Here is a 24,323-nt window from a genome sequence, read left to right as displayed (position 1 = left end):
CAAACCCGACTCGGTGCTGTGCGTGTCCTCTGTGCCCATGCCATCTCCGAGTCGCATGGTTATGCTGTGATGCTGGGGCAGGGGGAGGACAGGGAGGTGATGGCCCCCAGGGAGCCACTGACAACGGCGTATGTGTTTTGGGGGTGGCACGTGTCCTCACCTTTTTTCTCTGCCTCCAACCTGTCTGGCTTTTGTAGGCACACGAATGGGTAGATGAGGGCTCTGCTCGGCTGGCAGGAGCCGGGCCGGGGCGTGAAGCTGTGCTGGCAGCGCTAGCCCTGCGGCGGGCCCCGGAGCCCAGTGCGGGCACCTTCCAGGAGATGCGAGCCCTGGCCCTGGACCTGGGCAGCCCAGCAGTCCTTCGAGAATGGGGCCGATGCCGGGCACGCTGCCAAGAGCTGGAAAGGAGGATTCAGCAGCAGCTGGGAGAGGAGGCCAGTCCTCGAGGCCCCAGACGACGACGGGCGGACAGTGCCAGCAGCACGGGGCCCCAGCACGGCGCCCATAGCCCTTCACCCAGCCTCAGCTCCCTGCTTCTTCCCAGCAGCCCTGGGCCCCGGGCAGCCCCATCACATTGCTCTCTGACCCCGTGTGGGGAGGACTATGAGGAGGAAGGCCTTGAGCTAGCTCCAGAAGCAGATGGAAGACCCCCAAGGGCTGTGTTGATCCGAGGCCTGGAGGTCACCAGTACTGAAGTGGTAGACAGGACGTGTTCGCCCCGAGAACATGTGTTGTTGGGTCGGGGCTGGAGGGCCGGACGGGCCCTGGGGACTGGGTACCCCGCGAATGGAGCGCAAACGGAGCATCAGGTGAGAGTTCAGACCAATTGCTGTCTACTAGGCAGGTGGGAAAGAAGATTATACTGTTGGTGGTAGTGACTCTTTTCCACGCCCGAGTGACGCCTCTGCTCTCTGCTCGTGCCTACAGTGCCCAGCAGCGTCTAGTGTCTGAACTGATTGCCTGTGAGCAAGAATACATAGCCACTCTGAATGAGCCAGTGCCGCCCCCCGGGCCAGAGCTGACGCCTGAGCTCCGTTGCACCTGGGCCGCAGCCCTGAGTGCCCGCGAGAGACTCCGCAGCTTCCACGGGACGCACTTCCTACAAGAGCTGCAGGGCTGCATCACCCATCCTCTGCGCATTGGGGCCTGCTTCCTTCGCCATGTGAGCAGTCCACTAAACGTCTTCCAGATCTTCTCCCTCCCCATGGTCTGCTCCCCACACCCCCACTTCCCCGCCCCCTCCTCTTCTCCCTCTTGCAAGGTCCCTCACCTTGGCCGGTGTGTTACTTGTCTTCAATTGAGTGAACGTCACTGTCTCTTCAAAGAGCCTTTTATTTTATTTTTTTTTGAATAATTTATTTAACTTTATTTAATGTGCGCGTTGGTGTGAAGATGTCAGATCCCAGGGAACTGGAGTTACAGATAGTTGTTAGCTGCCATGTGGGTTCTGGGAATCGAACCTGGGTCCTCTGGAAGAGCAGCCCGTGCTCTTAAACCGCTGAGCCATCTCTCCAGCCCCCTCAAAGAGCCTTTATAATTCCTGGCAAGCAGAGTGCTACCTGCTTACCCCTCCTTGGGCAGTAGGGATGGGAGAAGAGAAGTGTCCACAGGTCCCTCACCAAGGACACTCACTACCTCTTCCTTACTGGCACAGGGGGACCAGTTCAACCTCTACGCACAGTTCGTGAAGCACAGACACAAACTGGAGAGTGGTCTGGCTGCAGTCACCCCCTCAGGCCAAGGTAAACTTTTCCTCACCTCTCAGAAAATGGGTCGAGGAGATGGCTTAGCAGGTAAGGATGCTTGCCTCCAAGACCGACAACTGAGTTCCATCCTAGAAACACGGTACAACTGACTCCTACAAATTAGTTGTCTTCTGACTACACACACACACACACACACACACACACACACACACACACACATAAGTAAAATGAGAAAATGTTGTTTAAGAGAAAGGACCAGGAAAACCTAAAAATTCACCCCACCTTGAACTCTCAGAGAGAACAATTTTTCATGGATGTACCCAGGAACATTCACCAAAAATCTCCAGTAACCTCCCAGACTGCTGTCTGGGAACAGGAGGGTCCCCTAGCATTGCATCGAGAGCCAGGGGGAAGCTGGACTCTTCCCCAGATGCCCCACACAAGGGAATGAGGGTAAAATTCTTGATTTCTTGGGCCTCTGTTTTTGTTTAGTTGGTTTGCTTTTGTTTTGTTTATTTGCTTTGCTTAGTTTCATTTTGTTAGGATTTATTTTTATCGTATGCAGGTGACTGTTGCCTGTAGGTATGTATGTGTAGTGCACTGTGCCCAGTGCGCAAGGCCGCCAGAGGAGGATGTCAGGTCACCTGAAACTGCAGCTAAAGACGCTTAGGAGACACTGGGTGGGTGCTGGGAACTGAACAAGTTCCTCTGAAGGAGCAGTAAGTGCTCCTAACTGCTGAGCCCTCTCTTCAGCCCCAAGCCTGTTTCTACAGATGGTAGAAAGGGCAGTATGCACTTTGTCCAACTCACTGGAGCTTGAGGGTCCAAGGATTTCATGTGAAAAGATGTGAAGACTGTAAAGGCCAGAGGGCATAAGTGGCTATTACCTGGGTTTCCCTTCAGCACAGGATGGCTGCATCTCCTAGCCACCCCCTGCCTGCTTTCTTTTCTTTTTAAAATTACACTCTTGTGTGTGTGTGTGTGTGTGTGTGTGTGTGTGTGTGTGTACATACACGTGTGTGCCAAACGTGTGGGGAAGTCATAGGACAATTCCCAGGAGATGGTTCTCTCCTTCCACCGCCTGGGTCCCAGGGATGGAACTTGATTCCCAGGCTTGGTGACAAGTTCCTTTAGCTTCTGGGCCATCTCTTTGACCTCTGCATTTTTTTCTCTTTACTTTAAAAGAAAATTTTTTTTACGTCTTTATTATTGGGGTGTGTGTGTGCGCGCGCACGCACATATTTGCATACACACACACACACACACACACACACACACACACATACACACACACACTGTGGTGCCCATGTGGAGGTCAGAGGAGAATCTGCATGAGTCAATTCTCTTTCTGCCACGTGGGTCCCGGAGATGAAACTCAGGTCGTCAGGCTTAGTGGAGAGCACCTTTTACACACTGAGCCATCTTGCAGGCCCCTTTCTTTACCTCTGCTCCCCAAAGCCTGTACCCAGCCTATCACGTTCCTGTCCTTAGACTTTGGCTCCTACCAGCCCTGCCCCTCTTCTCATCCCTGGCTATGGTTCCGCCCTAGGGTTCCACGGACAGCAGCCCCTGCTTACCCCGGGCCCTGCAGCGGCCCCTGGAGCAGCTGGCTCGGTATGGACAGCTCCTGGAGGAGCTCCTGAGGGAAGCTGGGCCTGAGCTGAGCTCCGAGCGCCAGGCCCTCCGGGCTGCTGTACAACTGCTCCAGGAACAAGAGGCCCGGGGCAGAGACCTGCTGGCGGTGGAGGCTGTGCGAGGCTGCGAGGTGAGGTCCTGGCTTCCACGGACTCTTGCTCAAACTGTGGAACTCTGTGGCCTTAGAAACAGTGTAGGCTGGTGACTGTAAAGCCGTACCCGGTCTGAGGCTCTGTCTGGCTCTTCGCTGCTTCGTCTATATCAAACACCCTCTGCTCTTCCAATATCTGCCTTGCGCTTATCTGTTCCTTTCCTAATTGTTCTTCCCTATCTGCTTCTACCTTTCTAGATACTGTATTTTCTTCTACCTAATCTCTTTCCCACACTGATTCCAGATCGGGCTGGAACTGTACTCCCTCTGCAGCTGTGGTTCTCAATCTGTGGGTTAAGATCCCTTGGGGGTCAAATGACCCTTTCACAGGAGTCTCCTAAGACCATCAGAAACAGCTATAAAGTAGCAATGAAAATAATTTTATGGTGGCGGGGAGGGGGGTCACCACGACATAAGGATCTGCATTAAATGTCTCAGCACTAGGAAGGCTGAGGACCACTGGTCTAGACAGACCTACCCACGTTCTTTGCCAGTTCTCTTTCTGCATCTTCAGTATGCAAAGACTTCCTTTCCCATGCCTGGCTGGGTACTGCTACGCAGTGCATCTTTTATTCGGAGGAATGACTGCTGCTAGACAGATGTACATGCTGCTAGACAGATGTACAGGTGGAGAGGCTTAGGGTGAGGTCCTCCCTGACTTCCTGAGCCTGCCCACAGCCAGTCCTTAGGCCGATTTCCCTCTAAACCCCTTACATCCCATAACTTCACACCACGACGACCCCCTGGACCAGCTTTTTCTTCTCCTTTCTCCAGATAGATCTGAAGGAACAGGGACAGCTCTTGCATCGGGACCCATTCACTGTCATCTGTGGCCGGAAAAAGTGCCTCCGCCATGTCTTTCTCTTTGAGGACCTGCTCTTGTTCAGCAAGTTCAAGGGCTCCGAGGGAGGATCTGAGACCTTCGTTTACAAGCAGGCTTTCAAGGTACACAATGTGGAGTGGGGATACTGAACCATGTTCTTCATCAGGACTCAGAATGTTCTGGAAGTTCAACTCAAAACAGGTTCAGAATCTTCATCACCTAAAATAGTTTTTGGCCTCTAATTGGTCTTCAATTTTAGGGTGTCAGAAGGTGAAAGAAATCCCTGCCATTGGTCAACCCCTTTGATATAATTCATGCAGAAGACTTAAGGAGGCATTTCAAATTTCAAGACAGAATGAAAACAAAACAAAACAAAACAACAACAACAAAAAAAAAACCTTCCCAATGAGAATACATGTGTCTGCTGGGTGATGGTGGCACACACCTTTAATCCCAACACTTGGGACAAAGAGACAGGTGGGTCTCTGAGTTGCAGGCCAACCTGGTCTACAGAGTGAGTTCCAGAACAGCCAGGGCTACACAAAGAAACCCTGTCTAGAAAAAACAACAACAAAAAAACCCCAAAAAAACAAAAAACACAAGTCTTTTGAGTTAGACGTGGTCCCTGGTATATGAGGAGAAAGACCACCACACACACACATGCATACACACACACACACACACACACACACACACACACACACACACACCCCTTAATTTCACTGAACTAAATAGAACTCAAGAGGCAGGCCTTGTTTTGGGCATCTAGCCAGATATAAGCATCCATAGCAACCCATCAGGTGGAAGGACACTAAAGGTTTCCAAACTGTCTTTGTGTTAGTTCCAACTCTTCAGAGCTAGGACAGAGCAAAAGGTCTGTGTTTGGAACGGCATACAGACATGGGTTTGAATCCTTACTGAAACTCGGATAAGCTCTTGAGAAAGCTGCTTCGGGTCTCAGTGAGCCTCCTTCTCCCCTCTGTAAATCAGGGCTGTTCCGCAGACTGTGTAGAGCGCCTGGTATCTGACAGATGTTGAGCAAATGTTTACTGAACACCTACCAAGCTAAACACAGAGCTTGCCAGTGTGGTGCCACCTAACATCTCCATCTCCAACCCTCTGTCTCCTCCCCTTCCGCAGACTGCTGACATGGGGCTGACCGAAAACATCGGGGACAGTGGACTCTGTTTTGAACTGTGGTTTCGGCGGCGGCGGGCACGAGAAGCATACACTTTGCAGGCTACCTCACCAGAGACCAAACTCAAGTGGACAAGCTCTATCGCCCAGCTGCTGTGGAGACAGGCGGCCCACAACAAGGGTAACGGGCGATCGTAGAGGGGCTGTGCTTGGAATCGGCGTCCATGAGAAGGTTTTCGGGAGAGTATGGAGATGGTAGAAAAGAGGCCTTCAGAGACGATTCAAAGTCTGGTTCAAGAGATATGGCTGAGACAGGATTAGCCATAAGGGAAGAGAAAGCTAGAAATTTCTAAGGAGCAAGAGCAAATGTTTCCACAGAAAGAGGTGCAGAACTGCTTACTGGATTGGGGTTAAGGATGGGTGCCACTTACTTTGCGTGTGACCTAGACTAATAGCTTTTCTTTGTTGTTGGTTGGCACTGGGTTTTGTTTTGGGCTTTTTTTGTTGTTGTTGTTGTTGTAACTCTCTGAATCATTCTATTAATCTGAAAAAGGCATAGTACTTTCTTCATCTCAGTGAGATAGGGAGGATCGAGTAGGTCGCTACAGATAGAAAAGCACTTTATAAACCACACAGATGTGCAAAAGCATGACTTTTGCTCTTAATGTCCATGATAAAGGGAGACTGAGTGTTACATGAAAAGTAACTGGCCAGGAAGGTGGCTCACTGGGTAAAAGTGCTCGTGATGCCAAGTGTGAGGACCTGAGTTCAAATCCCCAGGACCCACATAAAAGCCAGCAGTACTGCAGATGTAGTAAATAACAGGAACGCCTGTAAACTCATCACTGCCACAGAGCACATGGGGGGCTGAGACAGGAAATTCCCCCCAGAAGCTTGCTAGATAGACAGCCTGGCACATGCACACCAAAATGATTAGGATGATTAGCCTTAAGACAAGGTGGAAAGTGAAGACCAGCCAACAAATAACGTGTCCTCTAATCTCTCAACGTTCGTGCCTCCATTCTCACCCAGATGTACAAACGCACATACATCGGGTGGTTAGGAGGCCAAACGGGCAGGACGAACTATATAGCAGAGAACAGATGCATGTCTGAAGAGGTCAAAGATCACCCTCACAGTCTATGCCATGATAGTCAAGGAAGGGGAGACACCAGAAGGGGAGGCATGGTTAAGAGTTGGGAAAGAGGAAAACAGCGTTGGGAAGTAGAGTCAACAGGGATGTGCTAACACCCAGGCAGGAGGGCTAAGAGAAGGTTGCAAGCAGGCTCTCTGTTCCCTAGAGCTCCGCGTGCAGCAGATGGTCTCCATGGGCATTGGGAACAAACCTTTCCTGGACATCAAAGCCCTCGGGGAACGGACACTGAGTGCCCTGCTCACTGGAAGAGGTGAGGCCCAGGGTGCTGGGGGGTGCTCCCGGAAGTCAGGCCTTGACTAAGGACATGAACGACAACGGGGAGATGTCAGGAAGGAGACTGAGTGTCGAGTGGGTCTTCCCCAAATGTGGGACTCCCTGGGAAGCCCTCTGTGAACTACTCCGGGCAGCCAGGAGGACTTTGCACACCAGCACCCCACCACCCCAACTCCCCACTCTCTGCAGCCGCCCGCACCCGGGCCTCCGTAGCGGTGTCTTCCTTTGAGCATGCTGGCCCGTCCCTTCCCGGCCTCTCACCGGGAGCCTGCTCCCTGCCTGCCCGCGTCGAGGAGGAGGCCTGGGATCTGGACGTCAAGCAGATTTCCCTGGGTGAGGCACCTCTCAAGGGGTGGCCCCCAACCGCTGGGTCATGGTGATGTTCAGGCTGCCTATTGCTGAGCAATTCCTTTTTCTAGCCAAGTAGCCCAGTTGCCATGACAACTACAGACAGCTTCCCCGTTGCTAAAAGAGCCTTCCATCTGGTTGCTAGGGAGAAGCTTACAGCAGCCTTTTGCTAAGAAGCACTTCTTCTGTACCTTTCTCTCTAGCTCTCCTTGCGTTTCTATGGAAACTGCCTCAGCTTCCTGTTGTACCCTCCTGGTTCACCACGGCAATTCTTAGTTTCCTGTCGCTTCTTCCCTGGTTGCTCTAATGATGCTGCTGACAATTTCCTGCCTCTTGGTAGGGGGGTTCTCTTGCAACTGGATTGCTATGGTGACTCACAGCTCCCTGTTGCCATGGAGCTTCTTCTTCCTTGCCGGAGGAGCTTGCTTGTTTAAGGTAACCTGGAAGGGTTTTATACCTTCCTCTCACCCTAGCTTCCCCTCCAGCCTCAGAAACACTTGACTCTTCTGGAGATGTGTCCCCAGGACCAAGAAACAGCCCCAGCCTGCATCCCCCGCATCGTGGGAGCAGCACTCCCACCCTGGCCAGTGGAGGGATCTTAGGGCTGTCCCGGCAGGTGAGTCCTTGCAATAAGGCTGGGAGCAGGTGCTCTCTTTCTGGGTGGGCTTTTCTGATCATTTGACAAATCGGGGAGTAGAGAAACTAGATATTGCAACTCTCAGCTGATGCCACAGATTGGATTTATTATCCAGTCTGCCTTTCTCCTCTCCCCTAGGCCTGGCTGAGAAGCATCAAGGTCAGAGGTAAAAAAAAAGCCTTAAGAGACATACACAATAGAGAGCATGTCTAAACACCCTGCAATTTCTGTGTCCTCAGAGTCATTCCCGAGCCCTGAGTGACCCCACCACACCCCTGTGACCTGGTAAGTCAGCAACCCCCTTTCTCCCACATCCAGCATGCCTTCCCCTGTTTTAAGGACTTTCCTTCCTGACCTCAGGTGCATGGGAGTCAGCTTCTTGCCTCTCCCAACCCATCTCCCTCTTCTCTCCTGGCTTCCAGAGAAGATCCAGAACTTGGCTGCAGCCCCATTTCCGCACATTTTAGGCTGGTATGCCAATGGGACATGATGGAGGACTAAGCTCTCAATTCCCTCTCTGCTTCCTGGACAGAGAGAAGGGCGAGGACCAGAGCGTCCCCTCTCACTGCTGTCTCTAGCTCTTCCCTGCTTGGTGCCTTCTGCTGCAGGAACCAGAGTGGCCCTGTTTGCTTGCCTTTGTGCCCTGGGGGCAGGGAAACATTCCCCCCACTTCCAGTGTTTCCCTCATCCTGTGCTACTGCACAGCGGCAGGCCACTGCTCTGCCGACGGCCTGCTTTTCCTCTCACCCCCTGACTCTCCCAGAAGATTCATCTCTGCCAGGTGGAATGGAATTCCATTCTGGGGTATCATGGGACATGAAGTGTTATAAGCCATTGAAGGAGATGGGGTGGGCATTGCAGACTTTATATATGTAATTACTGTTATTATACTGTTGTTATATTAAATGTATTTGCTCTCATTTTGCCTCCCAAGGCCCAGAGCAGGTCTCTGGATTAATAGGTGCTTGAACTAACTTGAGTACTTCCCTATGAGCGCTTACTAGGGTTCAGAAAATAAAACCCAGGCCAGGAAGTAACTGTTCTACCCTTTACTGGCCCCAAACTCATAGGCTCTAAGAAGCTCAATGAACTCTTTGAAGTCCCTCCTCCACTTTGCACCCTCTTCTTGAGGCTGGGATGATCAGATGGGTCCAGCACAATCCAGTAGTTGTCCAGTGATGTCCTCAGGCCACGGTGCAAGAGAATCCCTTAGGCTACCTGTGTCCAGTGCTAACTCTTAGGGCCCATCCAGAGTTACTGAACCTGAAGTCTGGAGGTGAAGCAAAGTTTTGCATCCTTATCAAGCTCACTGATAATGAAGCGCCTAGGGAGAGCAAAACACAGGCAGACACCAGGGCCTTGTGCCTCAAGACACCTGTTTATTGGGGACATGACTCTTCAACAGGGATGACAGGAATCGTACCAAAAATAGCAACGTCTACAGGGCCCCTGATAGGGCTAGAAGGGTACAGTGCCCCCCACCCCCACCCCTTATACAAAAATAAACTCTCATGCCTATGGACCAGCAGAAACTGGCAGAGCGGTTCCTCACCAGGAACACATCCTCTACCAGCCCTAGGACCCCGCTCTTTGACCCTCCCCTCTGCCACTTCTAAGGCACTGTGACTCCCCTGGGCTGGGTGGGTACAGCTGGCCCACTCTCCTTCACCCACTGCCCACTTTACCTCTTGGTCCACCTTGGGCTGGGATACGGGTCCCACACTGCTCCCTGCTGGCTGCTCTACCCAACTACCTCTAGCACTTCCCCGCTCCTGCGGGGTAAGCTTACTAAGCTAATCACTCCTAAGAGGGCTCCCTCCTACCGTTCTTGCCCCCCAAGACCTGCCTCTCCAGATCTAGACAGCCCAGGACTGCCCTCCTCTTCTAGGGGAGGGCTGGGAGGCGTCTCTCCCGACGCTGCTCGGACATAGGGCGGAGACGTGTCAGCTCGGGGCTGCCGGCGGCCCCGAGCCCTACGGCTGTGATGTACTTGCAGATGCAAGGCCATGAGCTCAGGGGCTCCAGTGGCAAAGGGGCAGAAGAGGCAGCGGTGAAGGGCACCCCCTGACCCGGCCTCACCTCCCGGGCCTGCCCGTAGGGACAGGTCCAGGGGTTCAGCCTCACCACCTCTCCCGTTGCGCAGGGTCCTCCCAGGGCTGGCAGGCTTCCTACGGGACCCTGGTCCGGTGCTGCTCGGAGGCCGGGTACTTGCGGTGCCCTCCACCCAGGTGGCAGAGGCCTGAGTTGGCTTGGCTCCCGACTGCTGCTGCAGTGAGGCTGAGCCCCGCGGGGAAGGGGGCGGGGGTTCTGGAGGAGGCCCAGGACCTGCACTGCTTCTCTGCTCTCGGTGGTGACGCTGAAGGTGATACTTGAGCGAGCCCGACTGGGTACCTGCATAGTCGCAGTGTGGACACTTGTAGGGACGCTCACCTGGAAAGAGTGGGTTAGAGTTGGTCATGGGGGTCACTATCACGGCGCACACACACACACACACACACACACACACACACACACACACACACTGGTGTTTCGCTCAATTTACAAACTTCATCCCAAGGCCCAGGAGCAAACACTGAGTTAGATGAATCTGAAAGCTGCCCAGCACGACCTCCAGCCTTCTGGTTGCTCTGACCCTTCTTCCTCCTAGACCCACCCCCACGAGAAATGCTTCCCTCACCTGTGTGCACGCGGAGATGCACTTTCAGGTGATGCGCAGAGCGGAAAGATTTCCCACAGAAGGGGCAATCCTTGCCAGTGGCCCCACGGCCCGCTTCGTTTCGGGTCCCTCCAACCAGCAGCCCATTTTCTTCTGCAACACGTTAAAAGGAAGTTGGTTATAGGGTCTCGCTGTCTTGTCCCAGCCAGGTACCCATTATACCCACCACCTCTCTGGGCCCCAGAAGAGAGAGGTTTAGGGGGGGAACACAGATTTGTTAAAGAGTTAAAACCCTTAGGAAGCCACAAGGCTTCCCAGTAGGAAAAAAAGCCCAAAAGGCATCGAAGACAGGTCTTTTGAAAAGGGAACTACTGGAGTGGTAGCCTAAGTGTTGAGAACCAAATGCAGGCAGGTGACCCAGAGAGAAAATAATGTGGACATACCTTGGGTGGCCGTAGATCTTGCCTGGGCCCCCACGGCAGGTGCAGACTGTCCTGACCCCTCACCTGGGTGGGGGTGCAGGGAAGTCAGAGTGCCCAGCGACCTGCCCCGGGCCCAGCTCTCCTCTTCCGCCTCCGCCACTTCTTCTTCCTCCTCTGGTTCCTCTGTGCGGTGTCGCCGAGCCCGATTGGGAAGAGCTGAAGGCAGCGGGCGGAATCCTCCATAGTTTCGGCCAGCTCCAGGGTCGGCACCCTCACCATTGGGTCGTACCTCCCCAGCTCGTACACTCAGGTAGCCTAAGAGGCTCGGGGGCTCTCGGCGCTCAGCCGGGGTGGGTGCTGGCGCCAGGAGGAGCGCAGGGCCCAGTGGCTCATAAGCCAGGAGGCTCAGGTCAGGAGGCTGTGGGGCCCTGGCAGGCGTAGAGCCAGGCCCCGGGGTACGCAAAGGACCCAGCTTGCTGGTGTGCACCTTCATGTGGTTCTTAAGGAACCAGGGCTCCTTGAAGCAGCGGCCACACACGGGGCACGCATGATCAAAGGAGGCCTTGTGCTTGCGCATGTGACCCTTGAGAAACCAGGACTGCGTAAAGCTCTGGCCGCACACCTGGCATCGGAACTCAGGTGGCGCAGGGGGTTCCTCCGGAGGTGCAGGAGTCGGCGCCGGGTTCGCCTCACGTTCAGGCTCTGGCCTAGGTTCAGGTTCAGTCTCAGGCTCAAGGGCAGATCTGGGTTCGGGCTGAGGTGGAGGCGGGGGTTCGGGCGTAGAAGTGGCCGCCAGGGGGCGCTCGGGAGCCCCGTGGGCCGTCAGACTGTGGTGCAGCAACTCCTCCTCCTGGCTGGAGCCAAAACTGCACAAGCTGCACTTCCAGGGCCTGTGCAGGATATGCAGGTGGCGTTCCCGCTCCGCCGAGGTGCGAAACTTGCCTTTGCAGAAAGGGCAAGGGAAGGCAGACGAGGAAGGAACCTGAGGGCGCGCCAGGCCCTCTGCGGCAGGGGTAGCCTGCATGGCCCCTGAGCTTCTGGCTCTCCCCAGTCGGGCTTCACGTAGTAGGGCGCGTTCCTCCAACTCCAGCAACAGCCGTGCAGCAGGGCTTCGTGGACGCTCGGGCTGGTGCGTTCGGAGATGTGAGCGCAGCAGAGCCCGCTGCGCTGCGCGGTGGCCACAATGTGGACACTGGAAGGCTTGGGCACCCGGGTGGGCTCGCAGGTGCAAAGCCAGGATGGAATTGAATCGGAAGCGCTTTCCGCACACAGGACAGGGGAAGCGCCGTTCGCCTGCACGAGTCTCAGTCCAGCCCACTGCTCCCATCCCAGGAGACCCGGCGCTCACACCTGGTCCGTTGGAGTAGTGCTGCAGATCCAGCTCGCCGTCGAAGGCTGGTGGGGAAGGCTCTAGGTGGCCGACCAAGACGCGGGGACGTGAGCCCTGTGGGGAAAGATGCACGTAGAGGAGAGGGTGGAAAGGGCCGATCTATGGAAAAGGGCACGAAGAATGGAAACTAAGAGTGTGTAGTAGGCTGGGGCCTGGCCTGGGTACACTGGTGCCTCTCACCTCCAGAAGTTGTGGGATGGGTGGAAGTTAGATACTGGGGCCAAGTTATTAACATACATTACTATAATAGGAAGTAAAAACGTAGACAGGAGAGGGGGTACCGTTGAAGGTACTTGCAGGTCAAGGACAGAGCTTCACTCACCTCCATGGACCCCCTTCACATTCTTTGGTTCTGAGGATTGGAAGGAGGAAGAAGGAAAAGCTGCTAATGAAGGCAACAGGTGCGGAGGTGCTAAAACAAGACAGATTGATTGGAGGAGAGATGAGCCCTGGCTTTCAGCAGTAAAGTCACCCCACCTTGCAGCCTGTACTCCTAAAACCCGTCCCTTCTTCCTGCTTGGATCCTGATGCATCACATGCTTCCTATCTGCTGTCCTCAAAACTTGCACCCCTCCATCTGCCAATTTGTATGACACACCCAGAAGTCCTCCCCCAGACGATGTTTTAAACCCCTAGTCCAGAACCACCATACACACACACACACACACACACACACACACACACACAATGTGGGAGGCCATCATAGTATACCCCTCTTCCACTTGCATTGGGCTGTGCCACGGGATAAACAAATGTGGAGGGCTAGCCATACTCCTGCTATCCAAGTGGGACCAGCTCCTCTCAGACCCGGGGCCAGTCAGCCAAAATCCCTCCAGGTTCCTCCTCCTTGCCTTTGCCGGCACCAGTCTTCTGGTCTTTCCTCCTCCCCCTCCCCCTTCCTGGATTCCTGATCCATTCATTTCCATTCATTACAGAGACTCATTCATGCATGGGAGAGAAACACCTCCCAGCAGCAGAGTCTGGAGGCAGAGGGGGAGGGGCATGAAGGGAGAGCCAAGCTACAGAGGGAATGAAGAGTTGGGGGAGGCGTGGAAGTTAAGGGGCACTACCAGCCTAGGGAAGGGGTTAAAAACTGCAGATCCCACTTAGGTTTCACCCCGTTTCAAACCTTGGAGGCTGTGGTTTGACGGGGCATCTCAGCCCCTTTGTCCAGAGCTGTTCCGAGGCAGGCTTTCCTCCTCTCTGCAGGGGAGAGGCTTCCTCACACAAGAGGAGGATTACACTGGCTCTGAGCTCAAGAGGCTGGAGTGAGGGACGGGGGGCGGGGCCTTGCCATCTGCACAGATAGGGGGATCCACACATGCTCTGAGCAGGAAGGGGTTAAAATTCTCCATCTAAAATTCCCTATCCCTGACAAGTGCTGTATTGGGCAGGGAAGAGGAGAGTAGAGGAAGAGGGTGGTGAGGGGAGGTTCTCCTGATATTTCACTGCTGACAAGGTCATGGAATTAGACTTCAGGGGATGACCAGAAGTCATCCCATTTACCTTCCTCCTTCCATGTAGAATTGTGTCTTGTTCAGGCTAAATGAACTTGGGCCTAGCTTCTTTTTTTAAAACCTGAGACATAATATTTGATAAAGAACTTCCTTACAATGAGAATTATGAAACTGAAATGGGTTACTAAGAAAGAAAAGGACTCAAGCATTACTTTACTTACAAATCTTTAATTGAAACGAACTGGGCCAGGAGTTAGCCCTGCTCATCAGCAAAGAGTCTGGGGTTCAAAGCTTTAATTTTCAACACTGAGTGGATGTGGCAAGACTCATGAGGGGGCAAACACCTGTCACATGCAGAATCTGACCTTTGAGAGCATTAACAGATAAATTACAAAATGCCCTGCCCCAGCATCACTAGACAACCACCGTCACTTAATATGTGTGTTTCTGTAGGTCCAGATTCAGGCATCCATGCTTGTCCCATGGAGCCTCCAAATAAGCCCTTAATTGGGACCAACAGCCTGGTCAGGCTCACTGAAAACTGCATAAAGGTGAATTAGAGTGGATCTAAGGGGTACAAGGCTATTGTAAGCCTGGGTCTTACAACCTTGGGTAAATCACTTACTCTCAGTTTACCGTCTATGAAATGAGTTATAATAAATTTACATTTGTAGTCCCTGCCAACTTGAAAGTTGTGTGGTTTTAAGTCACAAGACTCTTCTGCCCCCCAACCCCCAAGAGAAGTTAAAACAAATGGCCATTCCTTCAGTACCATGGAGAGTGCAGTGGGCTACTAGAGTGGCCACTTTGGCTACCTCGGTATCACAGACAGAGCTAGGAAGTGCTAGAGAGGCCACATTGGCCATTTTAGCACTAAAGAGAGGACACAGAAACTAGTGAATAGGGGAGGGGGGCGAGTCCTATTTGGGAACTATGGAGGAGTATCAGAGAAGCTATGGAGGGGTATCAGAGGAATTACTTTGGCCTTTTGGATGTCATTGAGAATAGAATGGAAAATACACATACCTAGAAAAATTTTAATTAGCTATACAGAATGTCATAACAGTTACAGTTTGTACATCCTGGAATGAGTTACTGAGGCATCGTATTTGAGTCCATCACATTCTGTTGCTTTCCTGGGGATTCCCGGAACATCCTGGTGTACAGCCAATCTGGTATATTCAGAGGAAGCAGATGGCTGGGAGGGGTGTGTGTGTGTGTGTCTGTCTGTGTGTGTGTGTGTGTGTGTGAATACTGCATGGTCATAGCTGACTAACCTATGGGCACAAATTCTGATCCTGAGAAGATTCTAGGGCCCCTAAAACTGCCTGTAAAACACCAAGCAAAATGTCTCATAGGAAAATGGCCTAATACCTGAGGCAAAAAGAGCAGAAACAGAGCAGGGCTTCCTCCCCTGAACAACAACAAACCCCACACTTTTGCATGTAGCAGTTTCCAGAAAGCAGCGACACATAAGAAGGCACAAATGGAAGCTGAATTTCTCCTCAGGGGCAGTTTCCCAGAAGGTGGCCTAAAATCAGGAAAATCCACCGAGACCTCCTAGGCCCAGTCAAGATGGCTTCCGTATCTCTCCATCAAACCAGGTCTCAGGCACCAGATCTCATAAATTGTTCTCAATAGGGAAGAGCACCAACAGAGACAGAGTCTGTGACCTGGTTTGGAACCTAAGTCAGACATGCATTGTCTGTGGACAATCCTCACATTTTTCTATACTCAAGGCTTAAACACCACCCCTGAGCCTTGGCCAGAGAGTAGCACTGACCTACTTTCCACACCCAGAGGGAGTCAGGGGTTATCTTGCTCCTGTTTGTATTTTTGCAGAGATGCAGGACTGGCGTTACAAATTAGAAATATTTCCAAAGCAACAGGCCAATTACTTTTACCTGCTAGGAGAGCTGAGGCAAAGCGGGTATGGACCACCAAACCTTACGGAGGGACGGAGGGTGAAGACTTACCAAACAAGGACCAAGAAGATTCCCCCAACCCCCACCCCAAATCTTGTGATTCAAAATATTTTAAGGTCAAGTGTTCAGTAGCAAAGGATCAGGGTCCCTGGGGCCTAGCTGTAAGTAGGCCTCTGCCTCTGGTCATCCCCAACACATGATTTTTTTTTCTTCCCTTTTTGGCAATCTCCCCTCTCCTAAATTAGCTAATGAATATGAACCACTTCGACAGATGAGATTAAATGGAAAAGGGGCTTATTAGACTGTCCAGAGTCAAGACCACCTGGAGAACACACACATGCCAACATCTCACTTTCAGAGTCTCCCATGGCTCCCTGACCCTCACTGCTGAGGGCAGCTTCAAATCCACACTACACTGAACCTTGACACCTTTTTGGAGTGAGTTCTTGGAAAAGGGATAGGGGGGCATGAAATTTCAGTCATGGGCTCCCAAATAACTATCGAGAGGTGAGAGGGAGGTACAACCCACACACACACAATCTTATCCTAGACCCATGTTCTAGCATGTCCTAACTTGACCCCGATTCTGAAAGTTCTGAAGGCGCCTGGATTGGGGGGCGGGGGTGCAAATATACAGCCTTCAGTCCCTTTAACTGGAGCTGGCCCATAAAAAGTCGGTGTTTGTGCCTGTACGAGCCTCAGTCCTCAGGCTGGGAGGTGGGTAGGACACCCTCTGGGAAAATATCCCTCTCAAAAACTGGGAGGCAAGCGGAGCAGGACCTGTGATCTCACACGAGGGACTCCACCAGCACACCCCACACTCCACCCGCGGAAAATAATCCAGGAGGGCGATGGGGGCAGGGTTGGGAGATAGGGAGGCCAGAGCTCAGCTACCCCGGGCCAGGAGAACAAAAGCGGAGTTCCAGCCGCCTCCGCGGCTGCCGCGGGCCGAGCTCTTTGTGACACTTTGTTTGGGACACACAGAGAAGCACCCCCATCCTCTCCCCTCCCCCCCCCATGCCCAGCCCGGTCCCGGAGAGTTAGGGCTCCCTCCCCCCACCCCCACCGGCTGCACCTGGGCCGGGGGAGCACCTCCACTCTGCTCACCGTCCTCCGCACCCCCAGGCCCCCCAGCACCCCAGGCCGCGGCGCCCGGCCTCACCGCCCCTACAAAGCCGCGCGCCCCCGCCCCGCGGCCGCGGCCCTCCCCTCCGTGCCGGGCTCCCGGCTCCCCCACCTGGCCCCCTCCCCCGGGCGCGCCCCCCCCCCCAACTCTCACGCCTGGCCCCGCCGCCCCCCACCCCGCCCCCCGGAGCTGCGGGCGAAGTTTGCCGGGGCCGCGCGGCGCCCCTCCCCCGCCCCCGCCCCCTGCACCTGCTCCGCGCGCGCCCCCTCCGGGAGGGGCGGGGAGGGCGGCGGCGGGGGGGCGCGGGGGGAGCGGCTACTCACGAGCCCCGGCGGGCGGCGGCGCGGGCGGGCGGGCGGCGGCGGCGGGCCGGCGGCGCGGGCGTCAGCGTTACGTGGGGCCGGGGGAGATGCGCCGGGCCCCGGCCCCCCCGCCCCCGGCCCGGCCCCCGCCCCTCCCCGGCCCTCCGCCCCCGGCCCGGCCCGCATTGTGTACGGCGGGAGGCGGCCCGGCCATTAGCATGCGGGGGGCGGCGCGGCGGGCTGCGCGCTCGGGCTCCGGGGCCGGGGGACCCCCGGAGCGGCAAGAGGCGGCCGCCAGGGGGTGCGGGCCTTGGGGGGGGGGGTACCGGGGGCGTCGCGCGAGGAGGAGGGGGCGGGGGTGGGGCGCGCAGACCGTTCCTCGAGGAGACTGGAGGAGATTGTGAAAGGTCATCTTGTCCTTCCCCCAGCCTCCAAGCAGGACTGCCCCTCCCACCCTAGACCCGGACATACCAGGGAAGGAGTTGGCTCTGCCGCTGCTTCTGCCCCAACATGCACAGGCTCGGGAAGTTCTTCCTGGGGTTTTATCTCAAAGCCTCTCCCTTACAATTTGTCTCTCTTTTGGGAGAGGAGGAGGGGCGATTATAGAGATAGTTAATGTCTGCCGTACAAGAAACATTATTAAAGTTACTCTTCCGCCTTTGCCGTTCTTGATAAACACTTCTCGCTCCTGCTTCACGAATTCTATTTTCCGTTCTTTAAGACACTTTAATGGCTCTTCAATGCAACAATATTTACTGAGTGCTTACCAAGCAAGCACCGGGCGCTGTGCTCAACACTGGGGGAGATGCAGAGAGGAGGGGGATGTGATACTTTCTCTCGACGCGATTATTAGCCCAAACAGTGGCTGCACACTCCTAAGTGGCATACTCAGATTTAGTCAATATTTACTCGATGATTGTTCACGTATTTAGCAGCATGAGATCTTTCCAGTAATCCTCTAATATAAGCTCCCATTTACAGGTAAGAAAAAGATGCTCGAGGTCTCTCCTTCCACTGACCTGCAGATTCAGGGATCCCTCATCGCAAGGCCTACATCTCAACCTTGCCATTAAATAAAGTCAGCTCTCTTGGAGATTGAAAAGAGGGGAACCAGGCACAAACAGACGTCTGGTTCCCTTTAAACTGCGATTCCCGGTGCCCAGGAAATCAGCGTGGACTCAGCGCTCCAGTGATGTGGCTGGCTCAGCAGTGAGTAGGGCAGAAGTGCCTCATGAGGAAAGAAGCCTTTCTCCCCTTTCTCCTGGGCCTCAACTCCTAGGGATCTTCTGACTCAGTTTCTTTCTTTTACTTTCAGTGATTACAAATAGTAACAGCCACTTTTTTATGTGGCATGTGCTGGGCTAAACTAACTCATGCGCGTTTTCTCCGAACGCTCAAGGTAACCCCATGAGATTGGCCTTATTAATTTCTCTTTACAGATAAGGAAACCGATTAAGCAACTTGACTCCACAGCACAGGTCGTCTCATCTCGAGACCTCAGGCTCTTTCCTATAACTGATCTGTAAAGTATACATTCAAGCCTGCTGGTTCTTAGTGTGGAAATAAAATGTCCTCGCCTTAGTTCCTGAGTAAGCCCTATAGAATATGGACAGTGGGCATGTCTGTAGGGCCACCGCACCATTAATGGTGCTCTACTCACCCTGGAATCAGCTACCCTTCAGGGGCATAGTGTTGTTAATTCTGCTTTGTCAGGGGGTACACTGGAGTTCACACAGGTAAAATAACGTCACAATAATGTAGCCAAGGTCACCAGCCTGGGAAAGTGGCAGGACTGAGATTCTAGCCCAGGCTACAGGAACCCTTTGTTTTGCTCAAAAACATTGTTGGTATAGTATCCTTTTCAAGACTGAACATTTGGGCAACTACGTGTTCTTCACTGAGTCAAAAACAATCTGGACTATGTACAGGGCTCTCCCTCCATTTAATCAATTAGTTAATGTCCAATTCAGAAAAAAAAAAAAGCCTTCAAGAAAGAAAGGAGCAAGGGCTGGAGATTTAGCTCGGTGATAGAGTGCTTGCCTAGCATTTACAACGCCCCGAGATGGATCCCCAGTGCCAGCCATCAAAAAAAGAGGTTAAGGAGGAAGGAGAAGCTGACCAGAAAAGCCAGGGAAATGCGAACCGGACTGGAAACAGGGTTCCAAGAGGAGCAATCCAGACAGTAACACAGAATCTCACTAGGGCAGAACAGGTAATTTGAGGAGGGAGCCACAGAACAAAGACTAGCTGGAAATAAGGGGAGATTGAGGTCTAGGGTGAGTATGTACATAGGGATGAAGTAAGAGAACTCCAAAGAAGATGGGGGAGAAACAGGGTAACAGGAAGTGGGAAGACTGAGGCAGGCCTGGGTGGCTTGTGGGGCGATTTGAAGCTGATGTCTACGTAAAGCCACTCCCTGGATCCTGAGGACCTCATAGTGATCTTTGCCCCACCACACCTCAGCCCTGACAGACTATGTGCCAGGAAAATCTTGTCTGCACTGAGCTACCAGCTGAGTCCCAACCCTTTGGAGCGGCTGCCTCAGACTAGGTAGGTGTAAAGTTCTGGGCCTCAACTCTGAATTGGGAGTGGGCAGAGGGGTAAACGAAAGAGACACTGTGTGTTCCCATAACGGTCCCAAAATGAGTTTTTCCAATCCAGGAAGCACCACTCTGAGAGTCAAGGGAACCATGGATCCTACCGCTGATCTGCCGAGGCAGGAGAGACCCGGCCTTCGTCTGGAAAAGCTACAGCACTGGGCGAGACACAGGCAAAGTGGACACCTATTGGTGGTGGCGGTGAGACCAGGCTGCCCTGTTTCAGGTTTTGCCTAACTATACCCAGAGTTCAAGTCCATCCATATTCAGTGAACACACACCATGTGCCAGAAACTGTGCTAGGCTGAGGGGGTGGGGGGGGGCGATGACCCTTCATTTCCAAGTAGCTTGCCTTCACCGTTGGAAAAAAATATAAAAGTAAGTAAACTATAAAATGAGGCAGAAGAAAAAGATGGCACCTAATTTTTAAACTTCACTTTTTTAACTTTCCCTCTACCGTGCATTTATCCCAATTACTGATATCTAAAGGATGAAACCGTGGTGAGGAGGAAAGAGCCTCTCCCGACAGCCCCCCTCTAATTACCCAACTCTGGCCTCCAGGTGAGCCAGTTATGGCTGGCAGTAGCCATGGTGCCCTTCACAGTCTCAATTGCATGCCTGAACTCTGCCTGTCACATGGCCACAGCACTGCCACTCTGGGCTGGAGCCTCGGTAAGACCCGCCACAAGGGTGAAAGGAGGGTGGGGGGGGGGGGGGACCCCTCCCTAACAAGACTCGACTTCACAAACTGCCCTTCTCACCATTTAGGGTCTCCTCACTGGGATTATCACCCTGGAGCTTCGAAGAGAGCCTTGCATCTGGAAGGTGAGAGGGGAGACTACGGGCCTGTCTGCCCACCCCCCACTTCCGAGTGTGCATACACACACACACACACACACACACACACACACACACACCCCTCAACCCAAAGAGTGACTGGTCCTCTCAGCTGCTTGTCCCTGACCAAAGCAATAAAGGAAAATGTTAGAGGGCTAATAGTCCTGTCAGAGGGTAGGGAAATAGGAGCGGAATTTTGTTAGTTTTTTTTTTTTTTCCTTTCTGCCAGTGTGTGTGCGCGTGCATGTGTGTGTGTGTGTGTGTGTGTGTGTGTGTGTGTGTGTGTTTTGCTGGAGATTGAACCCACAGCCACATGCACAATAGGCAGACACTAGCCCTGAGCTACAGCCCCAGCTTCCCTGCACCCCCACCCCCACCCCCCGCCCCAATAAGTTTACTCAGGATGGTCTTGAACCTATTCTGGAGTCCAGTCAGTCAGGCCTTGAACTTATGATCCTCCTGCCTCAGCCTCCCAGCTGTCAGGGATTACAGGCCTACACCACCAGTCCTGCCTCTGAGTTTTGTTTTCAGCTAGGTTGTAGGTGGAGTTTGAGCTTGGAATGAGTCCCCTGGGCTGGGCAGGGCTGAGCTGGCTCACTGGTAGGTGCGGGCCATGATGATATCCAACCTCTTCAACCTGATCTTGGGCTTCATCGTGGTGGTGATGGAGCTGATGAAGACAGCCTTGGGGCCTGCCTCTAATGCCCCCTCCCAGGTACTGGTGAATGAGGACAAAGGTACAGGGGAGGAGAAAGGGCAGAAGAAAATAGGGGCTGTACCCCCCACCCCACCCAAGCATCTTCACCCTGCTTCCTGTAGTTGACAGGGTTGCTGGTGCTGGAGCTCAGCGCGGAGGCCTTCACCCTAGGAGGAGTGCTGGTCTCAACCTACGCCCTATTCTTGCTGAGCCAGAGGAAGCCAGGATGCTTCACGAGGTCAAGTCTGCACTACCAGGAGTTACAGGAGGTAGGGGATGCAGGGAGGAAAACATGAAGCAGCGAGCTTCCAGCTAGTTCTTCTTCTGGCTGTCCTAGTCAGTGCCACATAAGGGCAAATAGTGGGGCAGCAGAGAGATGAAGAGTAGAAACTGACTGGCTTTCTGGCATTAGATGTTAGCCCCCCCCCCCCCCCCAATGATGGTTGTGAAGGAATTGGGTATTAATGATTGGGACCACACGCGTGAGCAAACACTAGTAAGCTGCCTTGATATATTATTGCAAAGAATCGAAAAAAAAAATGGGAGGGTTTTTGCTTCTACCTGGGGCTTCTCCTTTCTTGACCCTAAAATTTGCTCACATCTGTTTTCAGGGTCTCTCTGAGTTGGAGGAGGTTTCTGGTTTGGAGAATGGTCCCGTGGTGACTAGCACAGGAAACAGAACAGATGAGTGAGTGGGCAAGACAGGTGCCAGTGCCCTCCTACGCCAAGAGGGGCATTCTCCAGGCGCTTTGGCGGTGTGCCCTTCCCTCGGACTCTAACTGAACTCCCCCAAAGATGTGCATGAAGCCCGGGGGAGCGCCTTCAGCTTCCTTTCAAACCAGGCCCATATCTCTTCTCTTCCCCACTAGAGGAAGATAATGTCTGGACTAGTGACCTCCCTCACCTCACTCCTGGTCAAGCTGCTTCCTCCCTTGCATTCTCCGCCTTCTTCCTCCCTGCCTCTCCATCCAGCTTCACATCTGCCTCATCTCACTGTTTGCGTCTGTTCACCTTTCACAATCCCATCCACTCCGAGCCCGGTTGCTGCACCCGCCAGCCAACCCAGAATCCGCGTCCGTCCGTTGTGCTCCAGGTCTCCCTTGGATCCGGGTCCTGCCTAGTTTCCTGGAGACTACAAATCCCAGGATGCCCCGCTACCCCGTGACCTACTGGAAAATAAAGAGCCTTCCCTCGGCGGCGGGGGCGCTGTGCATCTGCTGAGTGACGCGAGGCGCTGGGAGCAGGGCCTAGCCGAGTTTCCCCGGACGCGACCACTGGCCCCGCGTGCAGGGAGGAGCCGCGCGGGCCGTCGCGCGCCGGGGTGCCGCCACCGCGGCCGGGCAGCCGCAGCCGGCTGGGGGTCTCTCGCCCTCCTGCCCGCAGCCGCCGCCACCGGCCAAGGCTGGGGGCCGGCGCCTGGCCGCGCCGCGCTTCCCCAGGTGCTGCCGCCGCGCCCCTCGCACGAGTGCCCAGGTTCAAAGTCCTGAGACTTGGAGCGCGCGCGAGAAGGGGGTTGGAGATGATGAGTCAGAGGCGCCGGCCCTCCTCGCCCCCTCCCCCCCGGGCCGGGCGCTGGAGAGGACAGGCTGGCTGGGCAGGCGGGGGGTACCGACCTAGGACTTTTCCCGCCTCCAGCGAGCACGCTGGTGGACCGAGCCCGCGTGGCCGCCACCCTTTTCCAAGGCGCGAGCGGGACTGCGCAGGCTCAGGCTCTCAGCCGCTCCCCCCCCCCCCCCGGCGGGCCTTTGATCCCTGCTGCACTGAGCCCACACCACTTGTGACCTCTGCAAGTGTACAAAGATGCCAGGCTCGGGTGGTTTGGGGGGAAAGCCCAGGAAAATGGTGGATTCCCAATAGCACCAGGGCGGAGGGTGGGGGTGGCGGGGGGGGGGGGCAGCTTAGTAGCTGCTGGAAAAGTAGAAATTAACTAGGCCTAAGAGAACTCACCCCAAATTCACCCAGTGCCCGGGATGGGTGTTGGTCTCACATCATTTTTTTGTTCCCACTTGAGAAGGCTTCTTTCCCTAGAGAATGCTACTTCTCCGGGCTCAGGCAAGCCCAGGTACCAGTGAGGCTAGAGCGCAGCCTGGCTGGCTTGCCCTGACATTGCAGTGGCGCCAGCTGCAGATCCTTCTGTTTGTGACACCTTGGGAGTGGTAATAGTCGCCCTATGACAAAGTTACGTGTGAGTATTAGTGGGTGGAGACAGTTCTGGGATCAGGCTCTGGAATGGAGAGAACCCAATCTGGGCCTCCCCCATTCCTCCTCTCCCCCAATCAAACCGCAGGAATAGTGAAGGGCTCTGAAGAGAAGATTTTTCTTCAAAGTCAGCACGTAGTGGCCAAAGAAACTATAGGGGGAAATCAGCAATGTGCTGTCTTCCAGCTTTTACCGTTGTGATCGGAAACCTGGAAATTGCATTCGGGATCTTAAGAGATCAGTGAACGTGCATATGGGTCTCTTAACAGTGCTGAATGCTCAGGGCCAAGACCTAAGTGGTTTTACTTCTCATTTGTTGTCCAACGTAACTGGCAAGGGGCTTTGCTCATTGTAAATTATTAAGATTCCTAAGACACTGAGGCTCACTTTTTTCTTTTTTTATTGGCTGCCTGGAACTTGCCATGTAGGCCAGGCTGGCCTTGAACTCCCATTTGACCCACAGGTTTGAAGTGCTGGGATTAAAGATATGTGCCACCATGTCCAACCAAGCCTTACCATACGAAGACTCTACCGAGTCACCATTAAGTTTGCCACACACACCCACCCACCCCCACACACACACCCCTTACCAACAATGTGAAATAAGCATGAAGACCTGTTCATGAATTCTGCAATGCTCTTCCCCAACTGGATGCATTTTAACTTCTACCACAGTTCACTGGTCAAAGCAAATCATAAAGCCGCACTCAATTTCATGGGAAAGATAATGTGGAAAATGAGGAGAAGCAGAAATAATTTAAGGAAAAGGTTAGGAATTCGAACCTTGAATCACTAACTAGTTGGAATCTGTCTAGTTAGCGGTTATACCGGTTTCTACTTGTTTAGTTC

The 24,323-nt window shown here is 53.8% G+C and overlaps 3 protein-coding genes across 6 annotated transcripts in view; 2 read left to right on the top strand and 1 right to left on the bottom strand.

Annotated features, from left to right (window-relative positions):
* Window positions 1-8,786, top strand: part of Arhgef40 (Rho guanine nucleotide exchange factor 40) — a 20,396-nt gene extending 11,610 nt beyond the window's left edge. Inside the window, 13 exon segments of the mRNA XM_059273097.1 lie at window positions 88-193; window positions 196-743; window positions 745-809; window positions 928-1,162; window positions 1,655-1,739; window positions 3,254-3,471; window positions 4,267-4,437; window positions 5,456-5,633; window positions 6,754-6,858; window positions 7,071-7,214; window positions 7,715-7,845; window positions 8,106-8,151; window positions 8,289-8,786. Of these exon segments, the coding sequence (XP_059129080.1) occupies window positions 88-193; window positions 196-743; window positions 745-809; window positions 928-1,162; window positions 1,655-1,739; window positions 3,254-3,471; window positions 4,267-4,437; window positions 5,456-5,633; window positions 6,754-6,858; window positions 7,071-7,214; window positions 7,715-7,845; window positions 8,106-8,147 (2,028 nt within the window). The 3' untranslated portion in view covers window positions 8,148-8,151; window positions 8,289-8,786.
* A 439-nt stretch (window positions 8,787-9,225) lies between these two features.
* Window positions 9,226-23,427, bottom strand: Znf219 (zinc finger protein 219). Of its 4 annotated transcripts, none has more exons than XM_059273687.1 (5): window positions 23,223-23,427; window positions 12,657-12,746; window positions 10,966-12,388; window positions 10,544-10,675; window positions 9,226-10,296 (listed from the first exon to the last, which is right to left on the bottom strand). In XM_059273687.1, the coding sequence occupies exons 2-5, from the start codon at window positions 12,660-12,662 to the stop codon at window positions 9,686-9,688; spliced, it is 2,172 nt and encodes a 723-aa protein (XP_059129670.1). In that variant the 5' UTR covers window positions 12,663-12,746; window positions 23,223-23,427; the 3' UTR covers window positions 9,226-9,685. The 4 variants fall into 4 exon arrangements, with proteins under 4 accessions (XP_059129670.1, XP_059129671.1, XP_059129672.1 ...); XM_059273688.1 differs by lacking the exon at window positions 23,223-23,427 and adding an exon at window positions 17,616-18,339; XM_059273689.1 differs by lacking the exon at window positions 23,223-23,427 and adding an exon at window positions 13,464-14,061.
* On the top strand, window positions 19,121-22,488 carry Tmem253 (transmembrane protein 253). The gene is made up of 7 exons (XM_059273690.1): window positions 19,121-19,694; window positions 19,806-19,942; window positions 20,303-20,413; window positions 20,510-20,566; window positions 21,183-21,293; window positions 21,398-21,544; window positions 21,887-22,488. Exons 2-7 carry the CDS (start codon window positions 19,835-19,837, stop codon window positions 21,965-21,967), a joined length of 615 nt encoding a protein of 204 aa, XP_059129673.1. The 5' UTR covers window positions 19,121-19,694; window positions 19,806-19,834; the 3' UTR covers window positions 21,968-22,488.
* Window positions 23,428-24,323: the final 896 nt, after the last annotated feature.

This window comes from Peromyscus eremicus, chromosome 9 (assembly GCF_949786415.1).
Source record: "Peromyscus eremicus chromosome 9, PerEre_H2_v1, whole genome shotgun sequence".
Taxonomy (NCBI): Eukaryota; Metazoa; Chordata; class Mammalia; order Rodentia; family Cricetidae; genus Peromyscus; species Peromyscus eremicus.
Note: the sequence above shows the minus strand (reverse complement) of the source record. Positions and strands in the feature narration are given on the sequence as shown.

Coding starts and splice junctions, on each gene's coding strand:
- Tmem253 (XM_059273690.1), top strand. CDS start 19,835: ATGGATCCTACCGCTGATCTGCCGAGGCAGGAGAGACCCGGCCTTCGT. Junction 19,943..20,302: donor GACACCTATTGGTGGTGGCG/GTGAGACCAGGC, acceptor TCTGGCCTCCAG/GTGAGCCAGTTATGGCTGGC. Junction 20,567..21,182: donor GAGAGCCTTGCATCTGGAAG/GTGAGAGGGGAG, acceptor GCTCACTGGTAG/GTGCGGGCCATGATGATATC.
- Znf219 (XM_059273687.1), bottom strand. Junction 10,676..10,965: donor AAGATCTACGGCCACCCAAG/GTATGTCCACAT, acceptor AACGTGTTGCAG/AAGAAAATGGGCTGCTGGTT. Junction 10,297..10,543: donor GCATCTCCGCGTGCACACAG/GTGAGGGAAGCA, acceptor CACTCTTTCCAG/GTGAGCGTCCCTACAAGTGT.